This window comes from Cantharellus anzutake (assembly GCF_015039405.1).
Source record: "Cantharellus anzutake strain C23 chromosome Unknown EI90scaffold_6, whole genome shotgun sequence".
Classification (NCBI taxonomy): domain Eukaryota; kingdom Fungi; phylum Basidiomycota; class Agaricomycetes; order Cantharellales; family Hydnaceae; genus Cantharellus; species Cantharellus anzutake.
Genome location: NW_024066956.1, coordinates 263,996 through 286,846, shown reverse-complemented (window position 1 = coordinate 286,846; position 22,851 = coordinate 263,996). Strand labels below are relative to the sequence as shown.

The 22,851-nt window shown below is 48.1% G+C and overlaps 8 protein-coding genes across 8 annotated transcripts; 5 read left to right on the top strand and 3 right to left on the bottom strand.

Moving 5' to 3' along the window:
* Nucleotides 1-126: 126 nt before the first annotated feature.
* EI90DRAFT_3117391 (uncharacterized protein) lies at nt 127-2,516 on the bottom strand (the record flags this gene model as incomplete). Its single annotated transcript, XM_039062990.1, has 13 exons — nt 127-435; nt 496-606; nt 661-749; nt 806-973; nt 1,035-1,138; nt 1,199-1,402; nt 1,462-1,556; nt 1,612-1,704; nt 1,765-1,809; nt 1,864-1,960; nt 2,015-2,160; nt 2,217-2,294; nt 2,352-2,516. 13 exons carry the CDS (start codon nt 2,514-2,516, stop codon nt 127-129), a joined length of 1,704 nt encoding a protein of 567 aa, XP_038921172.1.
* Nucleotides 2,517-4,409: 1,893 nt separating this feature from the next.
* On the top strand, nt 4,410-5,133 carry EI90DRAFT_2254957 (uncharacterized protein). The gene is made up of 4 exons (XM_039052770.1): nt 4,410-4,641; nt 4,705-4,905; nt 4,960-5,062; nt 5,114-5,133. The coding sequence occupies exons 1-3, from the start codon at nt 4,508-4,510 to the stop codon at nt 4,988-4,990; spliced, it is 366 nt and encodes a 121-aa protein (XP_038921171.1). The 5' UTR covers nt 4,410-4,507; the 3' UTR covers nt 4,991-5,062; nt 5,114-5,133.
* On the top strand, nt 4,867-8,731 carry EI90DRAFT_2966715 (uncharacterized protein). The gene is made up of 18 exons (XM_039055579.1): nt 4,867-4,905; nt 4,960-5,062; nt 5,114-5,279; nt 5,329-6,130; nt 6,187-6,499; nt 6,559-6,639; nt 6,705-7,060; nt 7,115-7,142; nt 7,204-7,298; nt 7,351-7,454; nt 7,505-7,636; nt 7,687-7,827; nt 7,883-7,929; nt 7,984-8,119; nt 8,175-8,251; nt 8,302-8,347; nt 8,399-8,449; nt 8,505-8,731. Exons 2-18 carry the CDS (start codon nt 4,980-4,982, stop codon nt 8,586-8,588), a joined length of 2,742 nt encoding a protein of 913 aa, XP_038921170.1. The 5' UTR covers nt 4,867-4,905; nt 4,960-4,979; the 3' UTR covers nt 8,589-8,731.
* Nucleotides 8,687-9,871, bottom strand: EI90DRAFT_2966712 (mannose-P-dolichol utilization defect 1 protein; the record flags this gene model as incomplete). The annotated part of the gene is made up of 5 exons (XM_039055578.1): nt 9,770-9,871; nt 9,653-9,718; nt 9,462-9,594; nt 8,870-9,408; nt 8,687-8,827 (listed from the first exon to the last, which is right to left on the bottom strand). Exons 2-5 carry the CDS (start codon nt 9,716-9,718, stop codon nt 8,687-8,689), a joined length of 879 nt encoding a protein of 292 aa, XP_038921169.1. The 5' UTR covers nt 9,770-9,871.
* Nucleotides 9,872-9,895: 24 nt separating this feature from the next.
* Nucleotides 9,896-11,765, top strand: EI90DRAFT_3037141 (eukaryotic translation initiation factor 3 subunit 6). The gene is made up of 5 exons (XM_039058748.1): nt 9,896-10,150; nt 10,211-10,365; nt 10,418-11,136; nt 11,187-11,295; nt 11,347-11,765. Exons 1-5 carry the CDS (start codon nt 9,943-9,945, stop codon nt 11,521-11,523), a joined length of 1,368 nt encoding a protein of 455 aa, XP_038921168.1. The 5' UTR covers nt 9,896-9,942; the 3' UTR covers nt 11,524-11,765.
* Nucleotides 11,766-12,204: 439 nt separating this feature from the next.
* On the bottom strand, nt 12,205-12,825 carry EI90DRAFT_2907200 (uncharacterized protein; the record flags this gene model as incomplete). Its single annotated transcript, XM_039054280.1, has 2 exons — nt 12,205-12,416; nt 12,477-12,825. 2 exons carry the CDS (start codon nt 12,823-12,825, stop codon nt 12,205-12,207), a joined length of 561 nt encoding a protein of 186 aa, XP_038921167.1.
* A 577-nt stretch (nt 12,826-13,402) lies between these two features.
* EI90DRAFT_3117386 (uncharacterized protein) lies at nt 13,403-15,086 on the top strand (the record flags this gene model as incomplete). The annotated part of the gene is made up of 9 exons (XM_039062989.1): nt 13,403-13,416; nt 13,471-13,983; nt 14,034-14,042; nt 14,091-14,189; nt 14,251-14,353; nt 14,410-14,582; nt 14,636-14,699; nt 14,750-14,804; nt 14,863-15,086. 9 exons carry the CDS (start codon nt 13,403-13,405, stop codon nt 15,084-15,086), a joined length of 1,254 nt encoding a protein of 417 aa, XP_038921166.1.
* A 26-nt stretch (nt 15,087-15,112) lies between these two features.
* On the top strand, nt 15,113-22,772 carry EI90DRAFT_3151078 (uncharacterized protein). The gene is made up of 29 exons (XM_039065701.1): nt 15,113-15,726; nt 15,787-15,820; nt 15,874-16,642; nt 16,695-17,234; nt 17,307-17,488; nt 17,544-17,574; nt 17,627-17,710; nt 17,762-17,929; nt 17,981-18,395; nt 18,450-18,587; nt 18,644-18,662; nt 18,721-18,812; nt 18,873-18,990; nt 19,054-19,407; nt 19,466-19,563; nt 19,619-19,648; nt 19,701-19,805; nt 19,860-19,965; nt 20,023-20,056; nt 20,109-20,136; nt 20,186-20,226; nt 20,292-20,489; nt 20,955-21,068; nt 21,123-21,534; nt 21,591-21,975; nt 22,031-22,102; nt 22,154-22,230; nt 22,287-22,322; nt 22,374-22,772. Exons 1-29 carry the CDS (start codon nt 15,573-15,575, stop codon nt 22,493-22,495), a joined length of 4,956 nt encoding a protein of 1,651 aa, XP_038921165.1. The 5' UTR covers nt 15,113-15,572; the 3' UTR covers nt 22,496-22,772.
* The last annotated feature ends 79 nt before the right edge of the window (nt 22,773-22,851 follow it).

Below are 22,851 nucleotides of genomic sequence, written 5' to 3'. Positions count from 1 at the left end.
TTGGAAAAATGGAACCTAATTGTACATGATAGACAGTCGACCCAACCCGAGAACAACAAAGGGACAGTGGAGATGCGGAGAATGGAAGAGTTTATGAATCAGGTGAACAAGGAAAATCAGTACTACTCATTGTATACGTGGAGCGTCTCCAGCTTTGAAACCCCTCGCCATCGCCAATCCTTGCGCCATGCTTGGACCAAGGCTACCTGCATCACCTTGAACAAACACAGTGTTATTTCCGTAGGCGTGAACTCTTGAAACTTCCATTCTCCTCAATTCCATCTCTCGTGAGAACTCGTCCTGGACGTCCTCCGCAGCCTTCGCCTTTGTTCGTATAGCATCAGCATCAGCTTGAGCATGAAGGCGCGTGGCGGTTGCTTGAGCTTGAGCGTCAAGTTGGACTGCTTCAGCTTTGGCTTTGGCTTGGGTAACAATCTATTTTGGTTCCCTTTCTAGATAGGGTCAAGATAAGAGACAGTTTGAAGGTTGACGAACCGTGTATGCCTCAGCATCTGCTTGAGTCTTTCGTTGCTGTGCCTTCACCATGACCACTTGGAGATTACCCTCCTCTTGCTTAACCTTGTTACTGTTCTCCCGGTCAACGTTCTAAAACGTGAACTCGTCAGAAACCGAGCACATCTGTAGAGAACCGGGGCCTACCGCTGCTTCGACTTGTGCTTGTAACGCACGAGTCGTAAGTTTGTCCATAGTCGTAGCGATATCACCTTTGAATTGACGATCGATGACGGCTATGTGGTATGTGAGCACAAAGGTTATGATGACATCTGACAGAAAAACGATTCACCAAGGTCCTTGAGCGTTATCCCATACTCGAGAGCAGCTAAGACCAACTCGTCCATCGCTCTGCTGCGAAGGGCATCCAAAAAGGCCGCAGTGGCATCGTCCTCTCCGTTGGCCCCTTGCAAACCGTCCGGTGCAAGCGATCGTTGTTTCACCATGGAACTATAATCAACTGGTATGCAGAGGTTCGTAGTGAATACCTTGGCTAGCGACGTTGTTGAAGGGCAACATACGATGAGCAACGATCTGAGTAAGAATCGACTGTGCCTTATCTCGGAGAGCCTCGTAAGGGGTGTTATAACCATGTGTTGTGAGCTTCAGCGGTTCGTTGAGTTGCCTTCCCAACCCTTCATAAGAACCACTCGGAGAATTTAAAAAATGTCACGCAAGAGCTTACCATTTCAGATAGATGGTAAGCGCCACCGGAACTTGATCCCTAGTGAAAATATCCTTTGTAGGCATTTCAAGCTGATTCTCTCCACAAGTAAATAGGCCTCGAAGGGTTACGTTCGGGCTTGTAATGCAATGCTGTCCAGCACCAATCTGTTCAAGATCATCCCCGCGCTGAAGGATCGCGCAATTATTTGCTGGAACGTCCAAGCTTCGAAAGGGAAGCGGTAAGTACAGCTGCGACTCTGCGGCGTACGAAAAATTACGAACAACAACGCGCCTACATAGTCATTCGATTTTCCCCTAAAGCTAACCACGGACCTCATGTTTACTTCGTGAGTGTGTCCCAAGATAGCTTTCGTGACCTAAAAAGTAAGGTTAGTAAGAGGTAAATCGTACGGGGGGAGAAACGGTGCTCACGGGGTCACGGACGGTCTTTGGAAGATGGGTTTGATCAATAACCTCGAGAACAGAGTAGGAACCTTCGACCGCAAAGGCTACGAACCCTCCGTTCTGTGAACGGAGTTGTAATTATTCAGCGTCGCAATGATCAGGTTAACACCGCACACTTACTCTTACGATGAAAACCCTATTCTGGGGATCGCAAACCACAGCGGCCTCAGAAGATGACCATCAAGTTGAATTTCTATTCATTCATGTTAACTACCCTACCTGGTTCTGAGATACTTGGACAATCGTCAACCCTAGGAACTCAATGATCGTGTCGGAAATGCCTTTGGTTCCGTGAAACTCCCTAGCCCACCAGTTCCTAGATTGAAGTTATATCCTCAGACTTGGCACGGTAAATAAGAGAATGTAATACCTTAGAGGAAAACGTGGGTAGCGACCAGCCTTGGTCAGTACTTTTGGGAGGCCACCATGATTGACGACGCCTATGCGACCAGCTGTAATCTCGTGGCCTGCCCAAGTAATAGGGTTCTTCTTGGAAAGAATACGACGGTGTCCAGCCTGAATTAACGGTTCGCCTCAGCTGTGCGAGGACGTTGGACAGAATGGCTACTGACGCTTTGTAGCTGAGCGTCGAGTTTCTGTAATGCGGGTATCAACCCATCCTCCTGAATGCGGATGAAGAACTGCCTGTTCTGAATGATAAATTAGCCTTATAATCGAGGAGGCAAGCAAACGACCGGGCGGCTCACTATATATTCGAAGGTATTCTGAGCCAACTTCTGTCCCAACGACGATTGTGGCCCGCCGCGTGAACCGGGCAAGTGGTTCGCTCTGGCAGTTGGAGCAGGCTCCTGTGACTTAGTAGATGGCTCAAGCTCATCGCCAACGACGGTGGACTCTCCAATGTAGCTCATGGCGGGTATGGTTGGTCAGTGAAGCGGGTGGAGGAACGTGTTCAGAAGGAACAATCCTCATGTGTCTTATAATCTGAGTTCTTGCGCAGTTGCTTCCATAGCAGGGGTTGCTGTGTGATGAGGCTGTGGCCAGGCACCAACACTATTTACTGCATGCATTGCAACATTACATCACTTATCTACAGGACCAAGATAGGCGCGTAAACACTAGGCGCGTGCTAGCTTCAGCGCTCCCGGGACAAACGCCAGACCACAACCACCGGTGGTCTCGATGATTGAACGAGTATGTGTTGACTGCGTGATTGAAGAGCTAATGGTACAGTTGGGTGGAGACTACATAGTTGAGTTATTTTGGCCATAAGCACTAGTGCTGAGGGCGGCAACTTGATAGATGTGGACATGATCATTCGAGGGACCTAGATATAGGCTGCTCTAGCCACCAAGGTGAGCTGCGGGCGGTACGGATGATCGCCAAAATTTGCTGCGCTCATACGATCGCGTAGGTGGCTGAACGATTAGGTAAGCAGCAACTGAATATGGCTTTGTCTAATGTCTTGCCAAGCCTGGCCGGCTATCATCAACTATTAGTATTTCATCTTTCAGGGGTGCCAGATCATTCGCATGTGTTCCAACTATGCCAACAACTACGAGGTTCCTTTGTACGATTGTGTGTAGAGGGATATGCCGTAGAATTTGCTTATTCGGTGTTGTGTATTTTCTCTTCAAAAGTTCGGATTGACTCCGGATGTATGTTGCGCTTTTGAATGGAGAGTGGTCAGCAGCACAAAAGAATCACCCCAGCCGCCTGATTATCGCCACCGACCCGGGTGGCTTGATGATGCTGGGGTGTTGCTATGGAGTGTGGGTGAGGGTGTTGGGGGCGCTGGGGTAGCTGGTGTGATATTCGCTGTCGATGGCATGATGACTTGTTTTGCGCGAGCCCGTGCAATCGACTCTTTTGCTGTTAGGGTGGCATTTGATTGGGCTAGGCCCTCACATGTTGCCGTCGCCTTGGCACGGTGACTGAGATTGTTGGAGGTGTCCAAGGAACATATATATAATTAAGATTAAGCTCCCATCTCTTGTCTCTTCGCTCAGGCGTGGTGTGGAGCTGTGTAACTTCGCGGTGCGGCATACTTGGTTGATGGTTGAAAGTAGCCGTCCATTGAGCACGGATTCAGGTATGAAGCCAGGTGCTGCGCGTTCCGGTGGAGGGGAGCTGACCGCTCTCTGCTGTGGGACGTTGTTGCCAGACGTATCCGACATGGTAGTTGTGGATGTCTACACGACAGATAACCTCAATTGCAACAGAAACAAGCAATGATGTAAATACTGACCAGCAATCAAACGCCAAATCATGGGTCCATGCCCGAATGCAGAAGTTGCGCTGTTTGTATTTGGCTTGGCCGTGCATTTCCCTTGCATTGTATAACTGGTGGACGCGCTACTCTCCTCTCTCATTACTTTCAGTCCGCAGAACTCTAGGAATGCGTGTTCCCTGGTAGATTATAGGTAGGTCGAACTATGAAGGGACGACTCCACAAAACCGAGGTCCAAGAGCTCAATCTATTTCTCCAGTGGGAAAGCCTGCTTAGGGAGAGATCATAGAATAAAAGCATAGTTCACGGTCTCGAGAAGGTTTTCTGCGTCTGTGTTGGACCAGCTAGTCGTACTTCGTAGGATAGCAATCGCATTCAGTTCGTTGCCATTGAGAACTGGGGCAACGTATGATAAGAAGAAATCATGAAGCGAATGTGTGGCGGGACTTGAAGGAAGAAAGGTGCCAGCAAGCGGTGGGATGGCACAGGGAAGCTAGGTTATCACAGTGAACGAGTGACAGGTAGGAAATTCGAGTTGACCTGTTCTCCAAATTACTATCACGTGCAAAGGCCACCTCGATCTTCGTAAGCAGCCTGAACTTTTCGGGCGTAAATCACTACTCACTACCTGTAGTTTCTGTCCTAGGACTGAAGACTCCTAGTACCCAATTAATGAACAACGATTTCTTTGGCCCTAGCAGGCAACGTCACATCAATCTTGGAGGTGCTTCGTCGACAACATCGCACGCCTCCATCATTGATAATGTCAAGGCTAAACGGAATGAACGACTCGACGCCACTAGAAGGTGAGCTACCTTCGAATTCTAAAAGGACCTCCTCTCGCTGACAAATTGTCTGGGTTGACGCAGGGTCCAGAGCGCCATCCGGATCCAGTCATGGTATCGTGGCCGATCACAAAGTAAAAAGGCCCGCGAGAAATTCCGAGAACAGTTTGACCAAGGCAGTGGGGGTGTTCAGTGGACCAGATACTTGGTGGTGGCATGGTCCGGCAGCCCCAGCGACCGAGATAGACTGCACCGTTGGTCACAAATCATGAACACCGGAGGCAGGTAACTTCTTCAGCGTCCGATTATCATGTTTATCAAGCACCAACTATTTCACAGACCAGCTATTCTCTCCGTTTATGGGGCTTGACAAAGATAACTGGCTAGTCCTCATTCGGCGATTGGCGCTCCTTCTCATGCAATCTGCAGCTAAGGATCCTGTGTAAGTCGTCGTTCGTTTCCGCATACGTGCGGGATGTTTACATTCCCCAAGTTTCCCAAGAAGTTTAGATTATCTATCGATACTGGAGAAACTCATGGATGCAAATGTCTTCCAACTGTCGGTGCCCGAAAGAGGCCGATCACTCTGTGTTGGAATTTCTATTTACCTTGTAAGACGTGGCTTGTATTGGAACATAGCAGAGTCATTCAGGAGGATAGTAAGCACATGTTTTGGAATCCGTCGGCCTCGACTTACCAGTCTTACAGCCCATCGATGCAAAATCGACTCCATCAATCCCTTCGCTGATTTCTATCTCGACAACGCCATTCTCGGTGTTTCCTCCTGCCACCCCAGAGTATAAGGAATGCCTCCATGCCTTTACCATTGATATCCTTACGTTGCCGATTTTACCAAACCGATTGCCTTTGCCAGTTGTGTCGCAATTGGCCGCTAGGCTACCATTTGTCTCACTTGCGCAGCTTTCCATACCTCATATTATATCTCGTCTTTCTGGATCCTCGGAGAGTAGGGTGCATCTGATGGCAAATCTTCTTACATTTGGATCACAGAGGGTATCGAAGGCATCCTCGCCCACTCTAAACATGTATTTGTCTTTCCTCGTCGCTCTGATGGATTCTTTGAAGCCAGGATGTATGGACCCTCCAAGAAACTCTATTTCAAAGCGGAGGCAGTCCGGTGCTGCAACTCCGTGGCTGAGTGACTCGTCGGATACCGAGGACGAGCATCATGCAGGAGGAGCCGAATCGTTCAGCCTTCGGCTAGACTCTAAAACTTTATTCCGACTCCAAACCCTGTATTCTCGCTCGGACTTAGAAGCGCTTGTGCATGCGACGCAACGTCATCCGGATGTGCGCCAGAAAATCTTTGATTATTTCACAGCTCTTTGGCTGGTATGGCCGAGTAAGAAGGATAAGGTGATGACGGTACTAAATAGCGGCTCATCGAGCATTGGATTTGGTCTCACAAAAGATGTTTGGAGGGGATGGGTGCGGTCAAGTGCAATTGGAAAAGAAGATGATCCCAAACGAGCTATCGAGAAACTCACAGGTTTGTTTCACATGGTGCTTCAATAACTGCTTGTTGCTCACGGGAAATTCCATCAGCACCGTCCCTTGCATCGCAATGGCCACCATTCTTGTTCATGACTGAGTTATACACTCACAACCTCCTCACAATGGGGGACGAGGAATTTTTTTCTTCGGCGCCCGGTGCTACTCGGGCTGGAGCTGGCGCCGGGAATCCCCTGACTTTGGATGAAGTTGCGTCGCTCTCGCGCCAATTGCTCAATGTGGCTTTTCCGCTGTACTGGCATGAAGACCAGACGATCTCTAACGACAGTGTCCCCGGCCTTCGCCTACAATGGAAGTCTGTCAGAGAAATGGCTACACAATGCTTACAGGCTATTCAAGCGAGAGAGTGAGCAATGGACGAACGGAGCACCTTAACCATTTAAGCTCACGTTTGTATTTCATCAGCTCTAGAAGACCATTTGTCCCCTTGAATCACTGGCTCGTTACCTCCCAGATTGACATGCGACCCTTCGTTGAGGCGGCTGTGTAAGTAGTTTCTCGAAGCTCTGCAGAATATCGGTGGCGTTCTCAAGCTGGTTCATTTCTCATAGTGCTGATGAAGGGTCACTTGATCGCCCATCTAAAGTGTCGCGTGTTCTGTCGAGGCGTCAAATGGCTTCCATGTCGCCTCGGCTTGGTGTACTGAACAACATCCCGTTTTCCATCCCGTTTTCCGTTCGGGTCCAAATCCTCCGTCGCTTCATAGCCAACGATGCTAGTCGTTTGGGGCTTGATGACTGGTTCAACCTCCATCGGTCAAGACCACGGTTCCAAGCTACCATTAGGAGGAAACAGGTAGCGAAAGATGGGTTCGATCAACTCAGTGGATTGGGTGCGGCTTTAAAGGAAAGAATATCTATTACGTTCGTTGACGAATGGGGAAATGAAGAAGCAGGGATTGATGGAGGTATGTTCGTTTGTGGCAACCCCATTTGAGTAAATTTGTAACTTGCATTGGAAGGCGGTGTGTTTAAGGAGTTTCTGACTTCGTAAGCCTCATCCAAAGTCCTGTCATTGTAGGCTGCAGTCATTGATGTTATCTTTGAATAGTTTAACGAAAGAAGCCTTCGATACAGATCGAGGGCTTTGGCTTGCTACCAACCGTCAGGAATTGTATCCAAATCCACATTCCTATGCTAGAGAAGGTTAGCCCTTAGTCCCTCCAGACCATGGTTTTCCCTGATTTGGGTGTTCCAGCACACCAACTGAACTGGTACAGATTCATTGGTCAAGTACTCGGGAAAGCCCTGTATGAGGGTATCCTGGTTGATGTTGGTTTTGCATCATTCTTTCTTGGGAAGGTAAATCACAATCATTTCTAGCGTTCTTCAGCTCTCATTTCCATTTGCAGTGGCTTGGACGACAGAGTTATCTAAACCTGGACGATCTCCGATCACTAGATCCCGAGCTTTACAATGGCCTAGTCTTCTTGAAACATTATGAAGGGAAGGTAGAAGACCTGGCTTTAAATTTTGTTGTCGCGGTCAGTAAGGCTTGTTATGTTTTGAGCTTGATTCCCATCGCGTGCTTCAGAACGACGAGTTCGGAGTTGCGAAATCGATCGATCTCATCCCAAATGGCAGCAACGTGCCCGTGACTCGGGAGAACCGTACTCAGTACATTTACCTCGTGGCGAATTATCGTTTGAATATTCAAATCAAAAAGCAGAGCGAGGTATGTGGTATCAAGCCCGAATTCACGACGTCCGGTTCACGAATGGTTATTTGAGGCTCTTTTTGAAGGGGTTGCAGACATGATCGATCCGAAGTGGCTCAGGTAAGCGCTGACTGGTATCTTATCGTTTTGGGCATTAACATTTTGCTAAAACAGGATGTTCGATCAGCAAGAGTTGCAAATCTTGATCAGCGGAACCCAGGAGCCAGTTGACATTGACGATTTGAAGCGAAATACAGTTTATGGGGGTCTCTACGACGAGAATCACGCAGTTGTGCAGGGTTTCTGGAGGGTAGGTCCTCGATTTCTCTCGATAGGAGACGATGTTGATGTCCGCAAACCATTAGGTCGTAGAGTCTTTCGACCAGAAGCAGAGACAATCGTTGCTGCGGTTCGTGACTAGCTGCAGTCGAGCACCATTATTGTACGACCTTTCGAGATTCGCAATTCCTCCTAATACTGACTTGTTCGCAGGGGCTTTCAGGAATTACATCCCCACTTCTCCATCCGTGACGCAGGTGTAAGTGACAATGTTCTGCACAACTCGTCACCGCTAATGTTGCGGACGTAGTCGGATGACTCCCGGCTCCCCACAAGTAGCACATGCGTCAATTTACTGAAAGTGAGCACGAGTTTCCGTTTCTTAGGATGCAGACATCGACGTATTGCAATTGAAGTTACCCCAATACCCCAATGAATACGTGCTTAGAAGCAAACTTCTTCAGGCGATCACAGCGAATGCCGGTTTTGATCTTTCCTAGACTTGGTCCCCCGTTCCCCAGTAGTACACATGCTTTCATGCATGCTATTAGAGTCGACAATCCCAGTAATATTACAATAAATTACACAGTAATCATAATCAATCCACCTTTCTAGCCCACTTCCTACTTCCTTGGTTCGCTAGAGCAGGTGACCCTGCACGCGCCGCGGGTGGAGTCGAGGTCCTGACGGGAGGAATGTCCTCCTTACTGCTCCATGCAATTGGAGTCGATTCTACCTTCTCCTTCAACCTTATCCGCTTCTCGGCAACTGCTGTATGAACGACTTCCTTGCCCCAATAGCTCCACATCTGGAACCCAATAACGAGATTGAGAAGTAATGCAAGCCCGAAGCCGAGCAGAACAATTGGATCTCCAACTTCGGTGGCGGTTGTGAATAAACGCGCAAGACAGCCGACGATTTGAGAAATGACAGCCACTGCTGACAATTGCCCCGTTGACTTGGCTTTGGAATTTTGAGCAATTTGCGGTATCTTCGAGAATAGAGAGATTGGAAGAGTCGCAATTTGGAGTAGAGACAAAAACTGTTGCGGCGCCAGGATGAGAATGGCGAGAAGGACGGCAGTACCGAGTACGACCACAAGGGCATTACCAGGATTACGGGCCGAAGACGCTGGCGTATCCGGGTAATACGTGATTAGGAGTGTGATGATGATGTTTTCGACGGTAAGAAAGAAGTTCTCCCCGTAGGTTGAGAAAGGAAAGTTGCTACGAGCGGAGTAGGCGAGGCTTATGGCATATCCCAGCGTCTCTAGCACGTAAGCGGGAAATGAGAGACCCTGAGATGTCCCTGCTCTTGTCACTGGACCAAACGGTGTCGAAAAACATGCTATGACAACAGACCGCAAGTCATACCTAGCAATATTTGTGGGATTTTCATAATGGAGCCCCCGGCAACGATGCCTATTCCGAGGAGCTTGGATATGGTCAGCTTAATGCACTCAACATCAGCAATATTCAGATCTTCAACGAGAGACGCATAACATTTCTATGTGAGGATAGTCCCTTGGTGAGCCAACCTGCAGCTCAAAATAGGATCCACGCACCGCCCCTATAACAGAAGTGATGGGGCCTGAGATGAACACCGGGAGATGGTGTGTCAGAGATGTCATCTGAAGCATTGACACGTCAACGCTGAGTAAAGGGTCGAGTCATGAACGCACAAGGAAGTAAATCCCCAAATCACGACTTGTTGGTAGAGGAGGCGTAGTGAAGATATATGCAAAGGATGGTTTCTGCTCCAAAGACTTTCCAAGAGACACGCGTCAGTATTTCACATCGAATTCGGCCACGTGACGACCACACCAAAAATCCTCAAGCTTGATTGATCCTAAGCATGGCGCAGTGGGACTTAACAAGGAAGATAATACCGTATTTGGACAGGCATCTCGTCTTCCCTGTTCTCCTCAATCCTTCTTTGTCGGAAATTTATAAGCCGGAGGATGTCCAGCTTGCTTTGTATGACCTCGCAAAGAGCACAGACTTGGTGGATTACACGCTTGACTTGTATGGAAAAGTATTCCCTGGACAGCCCGTTCCTAAAGGTGATCAAATTTCTGCCTTGAAACACGTTTTTTGGAGCGTCTAAGTCATATCTTGCATAGAATTCACCGCCAAACGAGCCGCAACTCTATCAAGCATCGAGCGGTTACAACAAGAGGCTCAAGCCGTCCTGCACGTAATTGAGAATCCGGAAGTGGCCCAGTCGCTACGCCAAGACAAAATTCGGAATTTAGAATACCTGAAGGATACGTACGGTGTGCGTTCCTCCAGACTTATGATGGGCCTGTCAACTCAAGCATTTAATGCAGCTGACCCTGGAGCAAATCTCGGCCCTCTACAGTTTTGGCCAGCTCCAATACTCAATAGGAAATTACAGCCTTGCTGGAGATTACTTGTACCACTTCCGCATTTTATCAACTTCAGCTCCTCTTGTACTTTCCAGTCAATGGGGCAAATTCGCGTCTGATCTTCTCGTCGGGAATTGGGACAATGCCTTGGACGAGCTACAGGGCCTCCGAGAGGCAGTAGATGCTGGCGGTGTGACTGGGCCGTCCGGCGGTGCCTTAGCGCAGCTACAAAGCCGGACGTGGCTGCTACATTGGTCTCTTTTCCTCTGCTTCCAGCATCCCGAAGGCCGCACTTTGCTACTCGACCTATTCCTTTCTTCTGCTTATCTCAACACTATTCAAACTTCATGCCCATGGATTCTTAGATATCTCGCTGCCGCCGCCATCATATCGCGAAAGACGGCAGTCACCTCATCTTCAAGGACAGTTCGTGGTTCACTCCTTCAAATTGTCAGAATCGTCCAAGCAGAGGAGTACCAATACTCGGATCCTATTACAAAGTTCTTGCAAGAATTGTATTGTGAATTTGACTTTGATAGCGCGCAGAAATATCTTGGAGAGGCAGAAATCGTTTTGGGCAATGATTTCTTCCTTGCTGATTTCAAAGACGAGTTCATGGAGAATGCAAGATTCATCATCAGTGAAACCTATATCCGGATACACCAAAAAATAGATATAGGGTGTGATACCCCATCCCTCACATTGGTTTGCCTAACCCATCATTTTACAGTGATCTCTCCGCTCGACTTGGTCTGTCACAAGCCGAAGGCGAGAAATGGATCGTGAATCTGATTCGGGATACCCGTGTGGGGACGGAGGCCAAAATTGACTTGGAGAAAGTTCGTCCTTTCGATGCGTCTTTCTGGATCATGCGCTAACTCAACCTTTAGAATGTGGTGACAACCAATCGTAGCCATCCATCAGTTTATCAGGCGGTTATCGAGAAGACCCGTGGTCTTGCTCGCCGCACGCAGGATTTGAGCATTGACATGAACCGAAGGGCGAATGCAGAATTGACATCCGGAGAAGGGAACAACGAGAAGGAGAACAAGGGGAAATCTGTGTAGAGTCTACGTGAAGCCCTAGGGCAATATGGCATGGAGTTAGCTCGGTAGCGCAAGCATATATGCTAGATGCCACACGCACCCAGACAGCGACTGCTGAGCCTGAGCACCGCGTCACTCTGTTAACGGAGCTCAAGATCCTTCATCTTCACATAGAAAATCTAACTCTCAAAGATTGCTTTCAAACAGGAAATACCCAAGGACGGCACCTGACCAAGATGTGGATGGAGTGCAGGGCCAAGACGTGTGCAGATGACTACCACAGGTGGGAGAACAAAGCGCAAACAATGAGCAGCATTCTCAGCTGGATTTGGCTGCTGATTCGTCCCTGTCCCTCGGCGAAACTATGTTCTGAAATGGGGCATACCACCTCATTTGATCATTATCAGATTTGGACAGGCCCACTAACTTGATCCTGAGGAGCCGCGGTGAGCAGTGATGGAAGTCCAATGCAAGCCCCTGAGAAGGACCCTGGAGTCCGAGCTCTGGCAGTCCATTACTATCGCCCAACGGCTGCATGGTGATGAAATTGTGCTTGCATTGTTCATATACATCTGAGTAATTGGGGGCGAAGGTTTGAGCATGAAGTCACCCCTGATTCCAATTGTGGAGCACCGAGCCTGTCGTAAACTTCGAGCTCGACAATTCAACTAATCTGAATGATCACTGCGCATCGCGATCACTCTATGGAAGCGGCAAACCAGCCATCATGATCACCCATTCGACAATTTGCGCTACATGTCTAACAACGGCGTCACTTCGCCCGAGTTTTAGGTCTGGGGTAAATCTACGATCAGCGGGAACAATGGGCAATGATCTATAGCAAATTTCGTGCGTGGATTGGTGATTTGGGGACGCATTAAGTGATACGCTCGGGCCGGGGGCTAGGACAACGTCTAGAATGTAACGGTTTCAACTTCCTCCCAGCTCACAGAGCGCGACTGATCCCAACGGACCTTTAAAGCACACGACGTCCCCCTTTTTTATCTGCGGATTGTCTTCATCAGAGCCGTCGAAGTGCTCAGCAGTCTCCCGCCATGCAGTGAGCTTTACGATGGCGCCTGTGTGATCACCAATGACGAAGGAGATTACAGCGACTTCGGTGCCGCTCGCGGCCCCTTTTTTCACTTTCACAATATCAAGACCAAACACTTCAATAACGGCAACAAGCACTGAGAATTTTTGGGTGGGCCACTCTGCCCGAGCGGCTGGTCGTTCGCCACAAAGCTTGCCAAGAGGGGTGATGTCGTGAAGGTTGAAGTGAAAGTTTGGGAATATAGCAAAGGAGCTTCCAGATTCTGTCATATACGACTCCCCTGCACCTGAATGAAAGCTCTCTTGATTTCCTACTGATGTGTCCCTAGGCGTAGCCGGCTCTCCTGTCGAGGCATCGTTGCGAGGGATGAAAGAAATTGACTGATCGATGGATAATTCAATAGTAACTCCAGTTGTATCTTGGGATGGCGCGATATTTCGCATCAAACTGTCAGTAAATGGGATTTACGATCATCAACACGAACCGTCCCCGTCCCAAGACTCGATCCAAGTGGAATTCTTGTCCTCATTTCCATCTATTGCACCTCTATAGATCTTGGATATATTCTGACTAGCTGAGCTCAATTCATGAGGCTCTAGTAAGGGCGGGAGTGTGGCACGACGAAGTAACGAAGGCTCGCTGTGCGAGCTGGAACGAGACTTCTCAGAAGATGACACCGTGTGCCACCGGAATTCCCTAGCAGATTGTGAAGGCGGATTGCGTTGCTCTGTTAACGCTTTTGTGCTAGGCACCCCTATGAAAACTCGATATCTGGCCGCCATACCATGAACGAATGGCGGTTGTGATCTGTTGACGTCGAGCCATCATTGCAACCTCGAGCTATCCATGTCGTTATTTGGGTGCGTATTCTGCGAGCCCTTGATCTTTCACTGGATATCTGACACCCTCACCAGCACGTCTTCCACTAATCAGCCGTCGACGCCCGCGTTCAGTCAATCACAGCCCGCGTCCTCCACAAGTACCGCCCAACCTAACCCATCCTCTGCTACCAGCGGCGCTCTTGCCCCAAATCCTGCACCCCCTTCGAATCCCTTTGGTGCATTTGGTGGCTCTTCCACTTCCGCTTCATCTCAGCCTTCAACGTCATCGAATTTGTTCTCGTCCTTCAATCAGAACAATGCAAATACCGGTACCAGCGGTGGAACCAGTGGTTCTACGGGTAGCAATCCCTTTGGGTCTACTAATCCTTCCGCTTCGTCCAATATTTTTGGGACTAGCACCACAGCCCCGAATTCGACCACAAATCCTCAACCCACTCCGCTTTTTGGCGGTGCCACTGCTGCTAACCCATTATTTGGGGGATTTGGTTCAACAACAGGCGCTCCACAGCCCCAGCAGACAAATAGCCTCTTTGGGACGAATACACTGGTGGGCCAGCCTTTTCAGACAACAACGCAACCCTCTACGTGAGTTTTCTGTCCTGCGACTATCACAACCTGTACTCATATTGGGTCAGTCTTCCATTGTAAGCATGAAGATCATGAGCAGCGAGCAAATATTTATCCTCTCCCAGTGGCCAAACACAGGCCCAACCACCTGTATCCGGACTGATCCGAACATCGAAATTCAATGATCTTTCAGACAATGACCGGCAACACCTGGAGCTGTTTGAGTGAGTGCATTGCAGTTGATTAATGAATTTTGCAATGATGTGGGCATTGGTCCGTTTTCAGCGCTAGCATCCAGTCACAGATACAGCTAAGCAATGAGCTCAAGGCAAAAAAGTTGGGAGAAGATATTGAAAAGGCTACGACTATTCTCTCCGGCTTGATGCCCGTCAGTGGTCCTTACACTGATTCAATATTGTGAAGTCTCATTTGCGTCGTCCCCAGAGTTCGGATTTAATCTGGAACGCATTAAGATCCGACGAGGATGTTACCCGAGATCTCAAGGCCAAGCTTGACACCGCAATACAAGACGAGACAATCGCTACTCAAATTCTTGATGGCTTTCAGGATGTCGCAAAGAGTGGATATCTCCAGACGCACGCCAACTTCCCATTCGAGTGAGTCTGTTGAAGTATCGTGCGGAAACCATGTCACCAATGATCCTTGCTAGATATTACACTCAACTGACCTTCCAGTTGGAAGCTCGCTTGGAGACATACAAAAGCACTATTGATGTAAGCACACTCCCCTCTCTCTGCCCCACCGACGGTACCGATGTCCCTAGGTTATCGAGCGCAAACTCTCATCATTGGCTGAGCCTCATAAGAGGTCTCCCCAAGGTACGCTCTTCGCGCATGCTGCATAGAAGCTTTGCAGACGCTTACTGTTGGACATTAGCCATATCTAATACACTGAGGACTCAGCATGCCCTCTTCATGGCACTAGCGAGTCGCGCCGCTGAGTTGGATATTACGATGAAGCGTATTCGCCAAAATGCTACGGTTCAGTGGAGAGCGCAGACGGGTAGCGCAAGGGATCCTTTTGACCGAGGATTTGGCGCATCAATAGGTCCCAATGAGCCGCTGGGACAGAGTATTTTGAGAACCAGCCAGCTTCGCTGAGGAACGACTGTGGTCACAAACACTCGAGCGCTAATGCATGTGTGCCTAAAACAATACTAAGACAATATGTGGTGGAACTGGTACTTGTAGATTATCGAGTGACTGTACCAGCAGTGAAATTACGTAAAACATGCAGACTTCGCTTACGTGTTTTCTTCATACCCTTCTTCTTGCTACATACATCCCGTATCGCCTCCTCGATTCGGTGCCCTGATACCGAGGTGAGGAACACTTGGTTCTTACCGAAAGGTCATGTGCTTTGTGTGCCTATCCATAGTTATTTGTTGCACTCCGTCAAGCGTTACTTGCCAAGGTTGCATCTCTGCATTACACCCTATATCACTGTGTTTTGGTGAACACGTAGTTCGATGCCGTGCAGGCAGTGGCGAGCACTAGCATTGCCCTTGTTCGAATCAGACATTCGCGCGCGCAGGTTCGGTATTTCCCGAAGTCGGTCTCGGCGCCCATTTCGTTGGCAACGGTCAGATGCCTCTAAGCACGGCTCCCGTGAATGGCAGTATTTCAGGATTGCTCGAAATTGCAGCGTCGAGTCTTATCGTTGCGACGCTTACTGTCAGCGGTCTCACACAACTATTAACAGGCGCCCAGAGCTCCTGGCATCCTTTCCACCAGTTCATTAGTAGGTAATTCATGTCCCCTCGTCAAACCCAATTTGAAGTCTCCATTTGATTTATGATAGCTGTTGAGGACGTTGCTGCGGGAAGAGCGGAAGAGTGAATACTTCTGTCTGGTTGAACGTGGACTTTGTCCTAATCATTATTGATAGAGCCGAGGAAAGAATTAAACTTGCCCTTCTCGCCGGAAAGAATCCCAATGCCTTCGAATCCCGCGTCGAGAGGCCTGCTGAAGTTGCCGAAGCTACTGAATTCACTCCACCTCCTTCTCACCGTGACTGGCGAAATATCATGCTCGCTGTTGTTGGCTTTGTTGAGGCGTTGTCACGAACAGCCGTCCTCATTAACACCTTCACTGGGGCTGTTGGCGTCCGGTCGGTTTTTGTTTTGCTTTCTCCCATACTATTGCTTGTTGCCTGGATATACGGATCACTCTTACCTATCACGCGGCCGGTCTCGACTACTCCTTACACTCTACTTTTCATTGATCTCGCGTCTATCCTATCCGACTTCGCTGTGTTTTATCCAGCGACATCAGTCAATTTTGATTCGATGTCACGGAGCCAACAAATTGGGCTTGTCGCGCACATCATCGATTTCTTCCTCACCGGAGTTTGCATCGCTATTGCATTCTCCTTCCCCATGCATCTCAACGGGAAGCCAGAGGTGGATGAGGAAGGCCTTAAACCAGCTTTGGATGACTACGTCAATCTTTGGCAGTGGGTGACATTCAGTTGGATGAATCCTTTCATTTCTATTGGCAGGAAGGATACAGTGGAGGAGCATGATGTGTGGCAACTCAGTCATCTCCTGAGTTCTCGAATCTTAATGACCAAATTCCGCCATTTTCATCGTAAATCTCTTCTCCGGCGTATCGTCGCCGCCAACTTCCTGGACCTTTTCCTGGATTTCGCCCTTTCGGTACTGCAGGCATTTCAGTCGGCGCTCTTTGGTTAATTCTGTTCCTGATTAGGTTGTATCGTCGACTTTGGGTATCCTCCAACCGTACATATTGAGCCTGACACTGGCTGCTCTTCAAGCCGACGAAGTTTCCATCGATTCTTTCCCTTTTCACCAAGTCGCGCTTGCGATGCCTTCTGCCGTATACGTATTACCGTCAGGCATTCACTTTATGATTATGGCACCTATTATCAGCAACTCACCAACCCAAATATCATTTACACCCATCTCCAAGAATCGTCAACTCGCTTACTTTTATGCCATCGTTGCCTTCGTCTCTCAGCTTGTCAAAACCCAAAGTGATCTTCAGCATCTTTACTATTCTCATCGTGCCGAAATAAGAACTTATGGAGAACTTGTCGGTAGCATCTATGAGAAAGCGCTAATGAGGACGGATGTCATGGGTGTTGTTGCATCCGATCTGAAAGGAAACGGTGGGAAGGTTACGGACGATGCGCAGGATGACGCTGTCGCGAGCGCTGACGTCGGGAAAGTTGTGTCGCTTGTTGAGACTGACTCACAACATTGTGCGAGCGTCATGACTTTCATGGTCGTGAGTTGGCATTTTCCAGCGCATATTTACCCAAAGAAATTGATTTTACGTGTGGATTCTTCTGCACCACAGTACTGTTACGAAGCCCCAATAAATATGATCGGCTCGTGCATTTTACTGCAATCTTTGATGGGATGGACGGCATTCATTGGATTCTTCACTTTCCTTCTTGTCCTCCCTGTGAATTACATCCTCATGAAAACTATGTTCAATTTGCGCAAAACGCTTTTGGATGTGCGTGACAAGCGAATGAGGTCAGTCAAAGGAGAAGAGCAGAGATTCAGCATATTTCTCATGGGTTGCTTTCAGGGAAATGAACCAGGCAATCCAGGCTATCAAAGTACAATCGGTTTGTTGTGTGATGAACTCGTCTTGACGATGCTCCCATATAGTTTATCAAATTCTTTGCATGGGAAGCCAAATGGATGGAAAGGATTATGGATATGCGTAAGCGAGAAGTGTTCTGGCTGCGCAAGGTAGTGTTTCTCTTTGGTCTCAATAGTCCTGGACTCATGTTTTCCTATTAGTCCAAAATCTTGGGATTCTTCTTGACTTTCTTGTGGGATGTGGTCCCGCTTGTTGTTTGCATCATTAGCTTCACATTCTTCGTCCTTATTGGCCATGGCAAGCTGACAGTTGCCATTGCCTTCCCTGCTCTCCAAGCTCTATCAATACTTACGGAAAGTTTGACCATGGTAAGCATAATTAGGACAATTTTGTTGGCCAAGTGACTATTGTTTGTGTAGATCCCGATGCTGATGCAGTGGTTAGTCACTACATATGCCTCATACATTCGCATCGACAAATATCTAAACGAAGAAGAAGTCCCAAATTGGGTTTCTTGGCAATCGGCAGTCCGCACTCAGGAGTATGATCCTCATGCATCCTTCGATGACCGTGTTGGTTTCAAGGATGGCTTCCTCCGATGGGCATCCCATGACAAGGAAGAAGTGAAAGCTCCAAAACCTTCATTTATCAGTTGCTTCAGGAGCCTCTTCAAGTGTGCTCACAAGACTAATGGTGCACCAAATGCAAGGGTGGATGACATCAATGAAGAGGAGCAGCAGCCGAAAGACTTTGAGCTTAGGGGCTTGAACATCATTTTTAAGCGTGGTCAACTAAACCTTGTTTGTGGGCCAACTGGCTCTGGGAAAAGCTCTTGTATGTCTACCATAACATTCCCACATGTGTCTTATTTTCGTTTTATTGTTTCAGTGCTTTCGGCATTGTTGGGAGAGATGAAGTTGACATCAGGGAAGGTATTTCTGCCAAAAATCCCAGCTAGGATTGATCCAGAGACAGGAATACATGAGGATGTTAGCTATTGTGCCCAACAGCCCTGGCTCCAACATCGTGAGTGCTGTGGTTATTGCTGATGCTTTAGATTACTAATATATACTGTGGGTCAGAGTCCATTCGGGATAACATGTATGTTTTTGCTGTTCCCTTGGGTTTCCATGTGTCAATGACAAGTGTTACAACATAGATTGTTTGGGTTGGCCTGTGATGAGGAGCGCTATCAAGCTGTGATCAAGGCATGTGCCCTAACAACTGATCTTGCTCTGTTGGATGATGGAGGTGAGGAGCCCTTGTACAGCTGTCCCACATGATGTTCTCATCAATGTATCGCATTTCCAGATGCAACTGAAATCGGAGAAAAGGGTGTGTCCTTGAGTGGTGGACAGAAGGCCCGTGTAGCTCTTGCTCGTGCCGTGTATGCACGCAGCAAGACCATAATCCTAGATGATGTCTTGAGGTATGTGTGTTGCTGCCCAATCAAGCAGTTGCTGAATTATGGTTGGGTATGTTGGTGCACAAGTGCTGTTGATTCCCATACCGCTGAAAGGCTCATTCATGAGTGCCTTTGCGGTCCGCTTCTTGCCCATCGCACCATCATCATGGTTACACACCATGTGGATCTTATTGTTGATCTGGCAGCATGGGTTGTGCAACTTGAGGATGGGCTGGTAACTGCTCAGGATACTCCAGAGAATCTCAGAAAACAAAAGTTGCTGTCTGGGATTCGGGAGAAGTTGAAGAGGCGGGCAGAACTTGAGACAGCGATGAGTGTGCCTGCTGCCAATGATGACATTGGCAAAGATGGGCTGGAGATGAAAAATGGTTCAAGGAATGGAACAACAAGGAAACTTGTTGAAAAGGAGCAGAAAGCGGAGTATGTGATGTGGTGTTTTTTCTTTGATGGATTCTTATCGTGTCACGCGGATCTTCAGGGGACATGTCAAGCTTAGAATTTACCATATTTACCTAAAGGCATCATCATACTGGTTGATGTCACTCGAGGTTTTTCTGTTCCTTCTTAGAGCCTGTGGTGAGCTTTTCTCCTCGATGGCAATACTAGAATAAACTCAATAAAATATTTAAAGGTGAAGTTTCGCAAAGGTTCTGGATACGATGTAGGCTCTGAGCTACAAGTCCAAAAATCTCCATGACTAACATACATCACAGTTTGGGGTGAAAGCTACTATCGTGATGGCACCAACCCAGGATTTCCTCGTTTTCCTCGGCCTCAGGATGACGTTCTCCCATACTTGCTTGGTTATATTGGTTTAGGTCAGTCGTGTTATTGATGTGTCATCATTGAAGCGTATTGAGGGTACATTGCAGAGGTTGTTACTGGCACCTTTTCTATTTGTGCCAGCATTCCAAGCATATTCTCTTCGCTTCGTGCTTCCCACCGACTATACCGGACAATGCTTGTTTCCGTTCTCCAGTATGCAATGTTCTTAACCTGACACCACACAACGAAGTGACTCTGGCATATCATCAGTGCTCCAAGTCGTTGGTTCGACAAGACACCATCGGTAACTTAGTCTGGTCAATTTTAAAGCAATGGGTGCTCACTCATCGCGTTAGGGTCGAATCCTGAATAGATTCAGCAAAGGTTCGCGTTCGTCCTTTTGTGACCCGTTGCCACTGACAAAATTGCTCAGACATTGATACCATCGATACTGGTCTGCAGTCTTACATGACCGTGAGCAGCTACTATACCGTGGGTCCTGGTGTGGCAACTAATTGTTCCTTAACGTCAACGACAAGGTTGTGATTGAGTCCGTCCTTCGACTTCTACTAGGCATCCTCACTATCCTATGGGGAGTTCCAACATTTATTGCACCTCTGGCGGTCATCAGTGGGCTCATGTATTGGTTCACATCGGGATACATTTCCGTCTCGCGCGACCTGCAGCGTATTGAGTCGAACACTCGTTCACTAGTCATAGCATCTTTCTCCGAACTAGTGAGTGGACCCACCAAAACCACTGTACCATATTCAAAAGTGGATTATTTGCAGATTAATGGCATTCCCACTGTAAGGGCTTTTGGGGCCGAGAGATTCTTTGTCAACAATGTCTATACTCGTTTGGACCGCACCCAGGCAGCAGACTACTACTGTGAGCAACTCGCTAATCTATCCTCGCTGCCGTTTCATTGAGAGCTCGTTATCCTAGACTCGTGAGCTTCCACTTCATCTGCCTTCTTAGCCCTTAATATCTGCCCTAAATAAATTCAAGGATGTGTAATCGCTGGTGAGTACTCCGTTTCCTGTCAAGAGCCATCCAATGGGAACCGGTCTACTAGGCTATTGTTCCGCTTTGACTCCCTTGGGGCATGCATCACACTTACAGCTAGCCTAGTGAGCGATTTAAGTTTGAGGTCTTGAGGCTACGGAAATTGACATCCTTAAAAAACTCGACTTCTGTAGATCGCCATTTCTACAAACATCTCCCCTGGTATGGTGGGTATTGTGATATCTCAAGCACAAACCGTCATTTGGGGGATCTATTGGCTTCTTCGCTTCTACACAGAAATGGAACAGGTGTGTTTGCGCGCTACCTTCATGGGGAACTCTCTGAGTTGTGGGCTCTGATAGGCGCTCAACTCTGTGGAACGTGTCAGCGAATACATGGACATACCATCTGGTAGGCCTAGACCTTTTTGGAGGCTGACTGCAATTAAAATTATCGCCCAAGAACCACCTGCTATTCTGGAAAACAACCGACCTCCGGCGTACTGGCCATCAAGCACCGGGGGAGTTACTGTAGAGAATCTTGTTTTGAAGTATTCGCCTGAACTTGACCCTGTGCTCAATAATATTTCATTTGAAGTCCGACCTTCTGAGAAGATCGGTGTTGTTGGTAGAACTGGTAGTGGGAAGAGCACCCTTGCCCTTGCGTTCTTCCGTTTCGTCGATCCTGAGCAGGGAAGGATTGTTATTGATGGGATTGACATTACCAGCATTGGGCTGGAGGACTTGCGTTCCCGTCTGACAATCATTCCTCAAGGTCTGTCGTAGCGATCAGCACTCTACTTTCCTGACATTATTTCGGTATTGTTTTAGATGCCGTTCTATTTTCTGGAACGATTCGGGAGAATCTTGTGCGTGAAACGGTTTGGCGATCTGGACACATTAACCTAGATCCGAGATACCAGGATCCTTTCAACGAACACTCAGACGAAGATTGCTTGGGTGCTCTGCGGAGGGTTCAGCTTCGGACATCGGTGTCGACCAGTTCGGTAGCTGTTTCTTCGGCTGCCAATACTCGCTCAGGAACTCCCAGCGCCGACGGTGGGCCGACGGAGTCGGCAACAGCAACAAGGGAGTCTGGCGTTAGCACATTTGTTGAAGGGGGCACAAAGATCATTATCACCTTGGATACAAAAGTCAGCGAAGGCGGTAATAACTTTAGCAGTGGACAACGTCAGCTCATTGCAATGGCACGAGCGTAAGTGAAACGAATACAGGTGTCAGTAGTCACTGATGACTACGGATGTTTCCAGTTTGCTTCGACGCAGCACATTTGTTGTGATGGACGAGAGTACTGCCTCTGTGGATTTTGCCACCGATGTCAGGTGGGTGACATCTATGGTTCCTGACTTGAACGCGGCTGACCTCATGTTCAGAATCCAAGAGGCAATTCGCGAAGAGTTTAAGGACAGCATACTGATCACTATCGCTCATCGTTTGCGGACAGTTATTGGTGAAGTCATCGTGTAGCTGAACGTTCGGTCGTAAGGCACTGACTGATACTCTTAGATTATGATCGCATTATGGTCATAGAAGCAGGTCAAAGTAAGATCCACTTCAAAAAATGGGTAATAGATGATCACGCCCCGCCTTCAGTTGCCGAATTCGACAGCCCCAAAAACCTGCTGAAGAATGGAAATGGGATCTTCTACTCAATGTGTAAGAAGACCGGCGATTTTGAAGAACTACAAGCAATAGCGGAAAAGCGAACTAATTGATCTGAGTGTTATGGGAAATTGTATATGAAAGAATCTGACAGACCTTCATGCATTCTTCGTCTCACTGGATGTAGTGTGACCAGAAGAATCATTATTTTTTCCATTGCCGCACGGCAGGCGCATGTTTTAAATACTGTAGTGCAGCTTTCGCTCTTCCGTTACCTCTTCCAGTTCAATAGTGATACAGTGATACGGCTGAGGTGACGACGTGCACTTAGTTCCCTGCCATGATTCTTGATGACCAGTCAGCATTATACTACAGTTATTCATTGTACTCCCTATATGCAGTCAAATCAACGGCACCAGAGAAAAAAAAAAGGGATCAATGACTCCCATATTGCGGGATAGCCATGATA

What these genes read in the sequence shown, in the direction of transcription:
- EI90DRAFT_2254957 (XM_039052770.1), top strand. Translation starts at nt 4,508, where the DNA reads ATGAACAACGATTTCTTTGGCCCTAGCAGGCAACGTCACATCAATCTT. An exon ending in CGACTCGACGCCACTAGAAG is followed by an intron (nt 4,642 to 4,704) that starts GTGAGCTACCTT and finishes GGGTTGACGCAG; the next exon opens with GGTCCAGAGCGCCATCCGGA. An exon ending in ATCATGAACACCGGAGGCAG is followed by an intron (nt 4,906 to 4,959) that starts GTAACTTCTTCA and finishes ACTATTTCACAG; the next exon opens with ACCAGCTATTCTCTCCGTTT.
- EI90DRAFT_2966715 (XM_039055579.1), top strand. Translation starts at nt 4,980, where the DNA reads ATGGGGCTTGACAAAGATAACTGGCTAGTCCTCATTCGGCGATTGGCG. An exon ending in CCCTTCGTTGAGGCGGCTGT is followed by an intron (nt 6,640 to 6,704) that starts GTAAGTAGTTTC and finishes CATTTCTCATAG; the next exon opens with TGCTGATGAAGGGTCACTTG. An exon ending in TGCAGTCGAGCACCATTATT is followed by an intron (nt 8,252 to 8,301) that starts GTACGACCTTTC and finishes ACTTGTTCGCAG; the next exon opens with GGGCTTTCAGGAATTACATC.
- EI90DRAFT_3037141 (XM_039058748.1), top strand. Translation starts at nt 9,943, where the DNA reads ATGGCGCAGTGGGACTTAACAAGGAAGATAATACCGTATTTGGACAGG. An exon ending in TGGACAGCCCGTTCCTAAAG is followed by an intron (nt 10,151 to 10,210) that starts GTGATCAAATTT and finishes TATCTTGCATAG; the next exon opens with AATTCACCGCCAAACGAGCC. An exon ending in CCAAAATTGACTTGGAGAAA is followed by an intron (nt 11,296 to 11,346) that starts GTTCGTCCTTTC and finishes CTCAACCTTTAG; the next exon opens with AATGTGGTGACAACCAATCG.
- EI90DRAFT_3151078 (XM_039065701.1), top strand. Translation starts at nt 15,573, where the DNA reads ATGCCTCTAAGCACGGCTCCCGTGAATGGCAGTATTTCAGGATTGCTC. An exon ending in GCAAAGGTTCTGGATACGAT is followed by an intron (nt 19,649 to 19,700) that starts GTAGGCTCTGAG and finishes CATACATCACAG; the next exon opens with TTTGGGGTGAAAGCTACTAT. An exon ending in ATGCTTGTTTCCGTTCTCCA is followed by an intron (nt 19,966 to 20,022) that starts GTATGCAATGTT and finishes GCATATCATCAG; the next exon opens with TGCTCCAAGTCGTTGGTTCG.